General features: G+C 47.3%; 1 protein-coding gene across 2 annotated transcripts in view; it reads right to left on the bottom strand.

Annotated features, from left to right (window-relative positions):
* ARHGEF6 (Rac/Cdc42 guanine nucleotide exchange factor (GEF) 6) overlaps positions 1 to 8,628 on the bottom strand; it is a 29,979-nt gene that overhangs the window by 4,311 nt on the left and 17,040 nt on the right. For both annotated transcript variants that reach the window (XM_010185566.1, XM_010185567.1), the window contains exons 10-15: positions 7,660 to 7,806; positions 6,682 to 6,768; positions 5,622 to 5,700; positions 4,715 to 4,848; positions 4,293 to 4,418; positions 605 to 625 (exon numbers count right to left, since the gene is read on the bottom strand). In XM_010185566.1, the coding sequence (XP_010183868.1) occupies positions 605 to 625; positions 4,293 to 4,418; positions 4,715 to 4,848; positions 5,622 to 5,700; positions 6,682 to 6,768; positions 7,660 to 7,806 (594 nt within the window). The remainder of the gene's footprint in view (positions 1 to 604; positions 626 to 4,292; positions 4,419 to 4,714; positions 4,849 to 5,621; positions 5,701 to 6,681; positions 6,769 to 7,659; positions 7,807 to 8,628) is intronic.

Raw genomic sequence — 8,628 nt, 5'->3', positions numbered from 1 at the left:
TGGTAATTGCACCTGCAGGTGTGGGCCAGGACAAGCTCCTTTAGCAAATTCAACCCTAATCCTTTAGCCAAAGAATTCAAGCACATTTACAGAACTTTCAGTCTGCTTACCAACTCTGTGGTATCTGTTAGAAAACCCTATAATGTTGTTTATTTCCTTGACTTGATTTGATTTCTAATATAAAACAGTTGGCAAATAATGTTACTTCTAAATGCACACTGTTTGTTTGAGATTATAAATCACACACACACAGAACAAACAAATACATGCAGTTAGTGTTTGCTATGACTCCACAAGTAAGAAACACAAACTTTTATCCCCTTAACTGTGTTACAAGTCTTGCTGATTTGGAGAGAATTAGTGTATTAGTAGGTTACATGCAATACGGACTTTAAGCAAGAGAAGAGGCATGCTAGGAGGTTTAAATACCATAACAGTAAATCCTTCTTGAGACTTATCTCAAAATATATTTGCCAGTTACTACTGACTCTCATGAGAACTTAATGATACAGTCAGGTAAAATTAGGGTCATGCAAGCACGAGAAGCATGAACGGGAACAAACATTCTTTGCACAATAAGCCAAAGAGATGTATCTACCCTTACCTTTAAGATATAAGACATCCTCTACAATGAATATGCAAAGAAAGAGAAGATGAGTGTGAGAGATTGATGATTTTATTGACTAAGTCCATTAAAACCACAATTCTAAACCACATTTAAATGTTAGTCTTGTGATTAATAGGGCACACCCTCCATACTGGTTTTAGAGCACTACCAACATGCAAAGGAGCACGTGTCATGCAAAACTGAACAAATTACACATGAAATGCATGGTAAGAGGGCATTAACACACTCTAAACACATCAATATAGAGAACATGCCTCCTCAGTTAGTAGTACGTTTCTGTAGATGTTGGTTGTCTAAGAGAAAGGCATTTAAAAATGCAGCTCCCCTTGGTGCTAGCCAATGCCGCAGCTGCCCAACACTGGTCCTGTGGTCTTCAACCTGACATAGCTGGGATGATGGGATGCTCTGTCCACCCTGGTGACAAGCCCCCAGGACTGTGTCTTCTCCAAGGGGATCCTCCACCAGGGGACCTGCCATCCTTGCTGGAGACCTGGCAGCATCGGGCAGTAGCATCTCCCCACTCCACTGGCAGGACAGGGAGCTCCCTGCACACCCCGGGGGGGTCCCATCCCTGGGATGCTTGGCACAGGGAGCCAAGAGGCTCTCTTATAGGTCTGGCCAGCCAAGTACTGAATGCCACTGTTATAAAACCTTCACCTAATGCAAACCAGGCCCCTAAAGAAAGAAAGAAAGAAAGAAAGAAAGAAAGAAAGAAAGAAAAAGAAGTAATAATCTGTAAATCTTTTTCACTTTGCTAACCTGAATGTGGATACACAGCTTAACCCACAGCACCTGCTCTGTCATTTCAAATGATTACTGGAAACAGAACAGGAAAAATGACCCAATTTCAATGGAAATAACAAGAGTGCTGTGCAGTACGCAAGCAGGTTCTGGGGTTTCCTGAGCACAGCTAGGTATGAGGAAGTGCACAAGACTCCGCCATCCCGTCCTGCATGGCTAGAAGTCAACTAAAGTAACACTGGATGTCTGAAATTCTCTAATCTTTTAATCAAACTCCCTCACTCCTTTCCCTGCAAATAAACTTTGAAATTTGTATTCCTTCATTATATCTTTGTTATAGGAAGGTGACTTGCACCGAGCTGTTAGCATAGTTTATTTTGTGTCCTACTTTAAATTAAAAAAAACAACAACAAAACAACAAAAACTAAAAAACAAACAAATCAAAAAAAAACAAAAAAAGTGAAATAGGAGTGCTACTTGGTGCCTGAGCACCCCGGAGGTAGAGAAAAGGCAGATGCAGATCTGCTTGGGCCAACAACTGAACTTGTTTCACATTTCTTATCACAGGCTCGTGTCTACAAGTCATCCACCCCCAAGAGGCAAGCTGTCCCCAGGCTTAGGCTGCATCAGCTGGGTACCAGGCTGTGCCAGCCCAGCTCTGGTGGACCTGCTGGCCTTTGGGTGTTCACTGATGTGGCCAGCACAGCCTGTTCCCATGCAAACCACATTTTTGGTCCTTTGACACCTTGCACACTAGCATCTTCCCCTTTGGGGCTCCCTGCTGGCTTGGCCTCTGTGGCAAAAACATCTCACCTAGTTTTGACACAGAGAGTTTAACTCCTGCAATGTGTGGCAGGGGGACAACTGAGAAACTGCAGAGGACCACGGTATTAATGTTATCACTCAATCTGTGGGTTTGGCCTGCGTTATAAACAAATATTAGCCTTGCACTTCCATGCATAAAAGCTTCTCCTCTAATTCCAGCCCCTTCCTATATTTTAATTCACCATGCAAGCAAGAAACAGTTTAATCTATGTTAGGAATTTGGACCATGCAAAGCTGAAGGGCCATAGAATCACAGAATGGTTTGGGTTGGAAGAGACCTTATAGATCATCTGGTTCAACCCCCTGCCATGGGCAGGGACACCTCCCACCAGACCAGGTTGCCCAAAGCCCTGTCCAACCTGGCCTTGATCACTTCCAGGGAGGGGGCGTCCACAGCTTCCCTGGGCAACCTGTGTCACCCTCACAATAAAGAGGGTTGTTTCCTTTCTGCTTAGTTAGTTTTTAAACAATTTAATTGCCAAACTGAAATGCTTTGTATTACAAATTTTAAGAAATAAATGTAACAAAATGTCATGAGGCTACCTAAAACCTCTACCTGGAGTGGCAGACCCACAGCCACCCCAGCTGCTGGGCTCTTCATCCCTGATCGCTGTGGGGGCTGAGGGGGTCCAAGTCCTGCTCCCCATCCGGGCTGGGAGCCTGGGCTGTAGTGCTCCCAGGGCTGCTGTACCAAGAAAGGTGGCTGACTCAGAACCAGAATGCTCACTCAGTAAGGGGAACATTACCCAAGTTACTAGTGAGTAATCCCAAAAGTTTAATGTGAGGTAGGGAAGGAGCATGCTGCAGTTACAGCAGGGTGTGAGAATTGGAGCTTGGTTGTATTTTGGGTATCCCCACGCCACCTCCTACCTCCGGGGCTTGGGGTCTCTGTGAGGGAAGCGATCTCTTGGGTTGCTGCATACCAGCAGGGTACAGGTGTGTAAAGCACTCAGGTGGGCGGCAGAGGAGGGGCTGCTGCAGGCAGCCCTGCCCCAGCCACCGAAACACAGTGGAAGATGTGGGAAATATCAACAAGCCTTCTTCCTCTTCCTTTTGGTGCTGCTCAATCCTGCAACACCAGCCTGGGCAACGTTGCATGTCCTGGGAAGGAGTCCAGCTCCCACCCACGGTTCAGACCAAGGCAGAGGAAGAAGGGGAGGGGAGGCAGCTCCACCATGGCACCAATGGGACACCCAAGGCTGTGGGACATCCCGCTGCGGGACTGGTGGCATCCAGCAGCCAACAGCAAGCACCAGGAATGGGGCTGAGCCTGCACACACACACGCTCGTGCTTCACATAGACTCACAGAATCATTTGGTTGGAAAAGACCTTGAAGACCATTGAGTCCAACCATAACCTGTCCACCACTAAACTGTGTCTTTAAGCACCTCATCTCTCAGTCCTTCAAATCCTTCCAGGGAGGGTGACTTCATCACTTCCCTGGGCAGCCCCTTCCAGTGCTCGATAACTCTTTCAAGGAAGAAATTTTTCCTCATATCCAATCTAAACCTCTCATGCAAACTGAGGCCATTTCCTCTCATCCTATTGCTTGTTACTTGGGAGAAGAGACCAACCCCCTCCTTGCTACACCCTCCTTTCCGGGAGTTGTAGAGGGTGATAAGGTCTCCCATCGGCCTCCTCTTCTCCACCCTCGGTTCCTTCATTCTTATGCTCAGAGCCCTTCCCAGCTTCATTGCCTTTCTCTGGACATGCTTCAGCCGCTCAATGTCCTTCTTGGAGTGAGGGACCCAAAACTGAACACAGAATTCAAGGTGCAGCCTCACCAGTGCCCAGTACAAGGGAAGGATCCCTGCCCTTGGCCTGCTGGCCACACCAATGCTGTCACAGGCCAGGATGCCATTGGCCTCCTTGGCCACCTGGGCACACTGCATGCTCGTATTCGGCCAGCCGCAGCAACAAGCATCCATCGCGCATCTGCAGGACCAGGGTAAAACTTTGCTCTCTCAACATCCCCATTAATGAAGGGGGGGGTAAACCTCAGCTTCCATGCCCTTGCTATTGCAATAAGAAACTCAGACACAAGCACTAAGTGTTGCTGTGAATTTGGGGTCCTCTGCAGACACGTGGGATGATTACCTCTTTGTAACTCAGTGCTGCCGATGGTCTGAGTGGAGGAGCAGGACGGAGGCAGCTCAGACTCCAGGGCTTAAGGATTTTGGGGGGTTCCAGAGGCCCACGGATCTGCGCAGCTGAAGTAAATGTCTGAGAAAACAGATGAGAAGAAAACGAAGACTGTTAGCCACCAGACAATGTAGAAAAGCAGAGGAGGATGGACAAGGGTTCACTGTGAACTTCTTTGAAACATCTAGGTTGCAAGAAAAATAGGGCAGGATACGTGTAAAATTATATGAGCACAACATCGTTCCAATTAAAACTGCAGGATGTGTCTTACAGCTGTAGATGTTACCTCAGTACCAAGGTGCATTGCTGAAAAAGAGAAATCAGGCAGTGCTGAGGAACCCTAGGCAGCAGAGAGGCGGGGGAGGTGAAACACTTACCGAATGAGCACTCCAGGACTGCGTTTTGGATATGGTGTTGCACGTCCCTTTGGTCAGTCTTTGCAAGTGGTCGAGCCATTCGTGCAAGTCCTGGCTGGTGCTGCAGGACACAGTGATCCGCTCCATCATGTTCCCTGTGCCAGAGGGTTAAATAACTGTCTTTAGCAAGCAACAGAGACCCAGGAGGAAACACAGGGTGAGCTCAACTTGGCACAGCAGCAAATGGCTCCTCAGCCAAAGCCCAGTGGCTGCAAAAGGCCAGTGCAAAGATGTGACTGCCCATCATGCTTCAGGCACCCAGCGCCAGCCAGCGAGAGAGCAGCCCAGAAAAGCTAAGAGAACTGGCGAGATGAATGTGTGAGGAATCATTGTACGGTTATAAGAAAGCAAACACAACATTTCCATGATTAACAGGACCCCAACACCAAATACCACCAGCACAAATAGCTGCACTGCAGCCAAGTCACTGGGCATGACAGCCGTGTATCACTACAAGTAATGAGATAACTTGAAGAGGAAAATTAGGAGGAACATTAGGAAAGCTACCTGATGATTAAAGCCATTAATCTGTCAACAAACGAGGCACTCACATCTGCACGGGATGGACGCCGGACACAGAAGGGGCACACAAAGCACAGAGCAAGGCTATTGGGGCCATAACCAGCCCTGGCAGGAGATTTGTCCCTCACGGAACAGTATGGTTTCCAGAAGCAGCCCAGTACCAGAGACAGAGCTCAAGGGCACTGGGAGGAGGTTGTCCCAACCAGGAGGGAGATGCTCAGGAACTCAGACAATGCACAGTAGAAGAGCAAAAAGAAGTATGGCACAGGGGGTGGGTGGCAGAGCAGGACCAGTTCCTCCAGTGGCAGCTGCTGAGAGGACGGCCCCAGGCAGGGGCCCCACTGACCTGCAATTTCAAACATGTGCTCATTCCCTTCAACGTCTTCCAGTTTTGTCAGTGTCATTCCCATCAAAGGCAGCTTTCCCTAGGAGAATTAGGAAGAGTCAGTGTCTGCATCTGCTTCCCAGCAGGCGTTGCTCTGCCTGTTTCAGCTGATTCCTTTCTCTTTGGAAACAACCATTAAAAACTAATTTGTGAAGGCTTCAGACTGCAGGAAACGTCTCCTTTAATGTATGGATCTAGATTTCCCCACACAACTAGGTCACACCCCCAAGAAGAGGCACCCATGACAACTGAGTCATCCCCAGCTCATCTGCCACCCTTTTCCTTCACTAGGTGCAAACCCTTTTTACAACCAAGTCAGAAGGATCAACTTCCCCTGGTTTTTCTGAAAGCTTTCCCTGTTTTGCATATGCTCAACTGCCTGCTCACCTTACTCCCGCTGGTGGGTAAAATCAAAAAACCCAGACAAATCCTTCTCAAATCTTTCCCATCTCCCTTGCGTATAATAAATGGCCTCAACACAAGAGCATCCTTTTCCTGGTTTCAGGCAACTGGAGAAAAGCCAAGCTTCCAACAGCCTGACTGCAGCCACTCAAGTGGTAAAACACGAAAAAATGCAGAGTTTTGGAGTGCCTCACAGAGTGGAAATTTTGGGCTTTTTACAGTGGGCTTTATAGCAGTGAAATGTTTTCCAGAGACAGTACAAGCCTAAGAGCTGGCTGGCTGGTGGTATGGCACAAAACCCTACAGCTGGGTCAGGACACCTTACACACACACACACCTCCCATCTGTGAGAACAGCATGTAGTACAACATTTTGTGAGGGTTTTTTTTTTTCTAATTTCCTAGCACTCACACTTACCAAATGCTGTTTAACCAGCTGACAGGACAAAGGCACCCAGTGTCCTGGAAGGCATGGTGAAACCAAGCCTCAGTTCCCAGCCTGGGGCATTTGCATGACAACAGAGAGGTTTAAGAAAGCAGAGGATTTGAATTTGATTAAGAGCTATCTGATTTCCTTTTTCACACCTAACGCCTTGCAACTTCAAATTAAGCATGCCTACCTGATAGATGAACCCACTCATCCGTGGGCTTGCAGACAGCATCAGCAAAACATTTGAAAACAACAAGAAATATCGCTCTTCTTTCTCCTGCAGGGATAAGGATTTAGGTTAGACCAGTTTGCAATTCATCACAAGCACTTTCCTCCAGCAAACTGAGCCTGCTACAGCCAGAACCATAGACTGTGAGAGATCACTCCCAAACCAATTATTTCGGCTTCTTTTTTTCTTTACAGCATCTAATTTTTGTGCTAGTTTTTCCTGCATACATCTCATCTGCATCCTGCTATTACTCTTCCAGTCACTTCACAGAGGAGCAAGACCTTATGTCCCCCAGCATCTCACATCTCAAACAGGATACTAGGACTAGACTCTACAGGGCTTTGTTTTACAGGTCTGCCTTTCCCAGGTAAAAGTGGCTACAGCAAGCAAGCAATTTGGTGATTACAGGCACTTTCCTACACCAAACATGCCGTATGCGTGGCTTTAAAAACCACTGGTGAAGGTCTGTGGCAAGCTCTGGTGTGATGCTTTAGGTCCAGTAGCACAGGAATCCCTCCAGTTCTTTCCAAAGCACAGTCAGCTCTGGACTGGGTTGTCACAGCAGCTGCTGTGCCGTGCGCAGGACGTGGCAAAATGGTTATGCTAATACACACTTTCGAGTCACTCTCATTTCTCAAGAGTAAGTCACAGGGGAGAAGAAGGGAAATTAATGTGCTATGTGACACCGAGATGCTGCTTCTGCTGGAAAAGTGTGTCACCAAAGGCCTGAAGCTAAGCCCCCAGGGCGCAATGACATGCCTGATGCCAAAGATGTGCACATCACACAGCTCTTGTCCAGGTAAAGTTATTTACCAGCATTATTTATCAGCACTTTGCTGGTGTGGGTGAGAGTAGCTGTCACCTTGCATCGCCAATCTCGTGAGCACAGGACCATTTGGACACAACATCTTTAGCCAGGAGAAGGATCCCCGCACTCACCTCGCTTCCCGCGCACTGTACCATAACCTGGGACATGTAGATGATGTTTCCCATCGTTTTTATGTCCTCTCCTTCCCAGCGCTGGATGGATTCAGAAAGGATCTGCAGCTCAAGTTGCTTCCTCTTCCTCAGCTCTTGGCATTGCAACTGGGAATCACAGCAAGCGCTTCACTAGCCACAGAGCAGGCAGAAACCCAAACCATCCCAACACTCCCCACTGTCATGCGGGCTCAGGGCTGGTCATGCCAAGGGGTCAGGAAAGCCTCCTCTGGCTCTATTACACAAAGTTTATTAAAAAAAATCACATCCTAGCAATTTATGAAGTAATGAACACATTGAAATGTCAAAGAAATCACAAACTGCACTGAGCAAACTTTTTTTTCCAAACCAGTCCTACCTCTGAGCTTACCAGGTCATATTTTCCAAACCGAGACAGCTGCACAGTTAAATGTCTCTTAAATTTTCCTGCTGCTTAGAGAGATATTGCCCATTTTGCCCAAACAGAAAAGAGAGTTATTCTTGGAGCAATGCAAAGCCCCCACAAATCAGATAGGTGGGTGGATATTTTCTAAGCAAAATTTGCAAACCCAAAAGCAGGACTTGGTGCAATATTTCAGCGGTGCAACAGAGTAGCACAAAAAGAAGCTTCTGAAGGTGCTGTAATTGAAAAGACTGCAACTATGCTCAGCAGCTGGGGACCGGCAGAGCTTCCCAGAGCAGCCAGTCCTTCCGCAGCTTTTGGCAAGCAGAGGACAATGCTGACTGAACTGCAAATCCAAGCAAAACTTGCTTTAACTGATTCCTCTGCCAACAGGAAGAACTGCTGCAAAGCCAAACCAGGACTCAGTTTTCAGCACCTGCTTGGTTTTTTCCAAATCCCTAGTTTCTGGCAGAGATGTTCCTCCTTTTCAGATCATACAAACTCCTTGACTATCCAGACCTTCCAAGAGAGAGGCTGCATGAACTCTA

The sequence above is a fragment of the Mesitornis unicolor genome, unplaced genomic scaffold (genome assembly GCF_000695765.1).
Source record: "Mesitornis unicolor isolate BGI_N332 unplaced genomic scaffold, ASM69576v1 scaffold20495, whole genome shotgun sequence".
Taxonomy (NCBI): domain Eukaryota; kingdom Metazoa; phylum Chordata; class Aves; order Mesitornithiformes; family Mesitornithidae; genus Mesitornis; species Mesitornis unicolor.
Note: the sequence above shows the minus strand (reverse complement) of the source record. Positions and strands in the feature narration are given on the sequence as shown.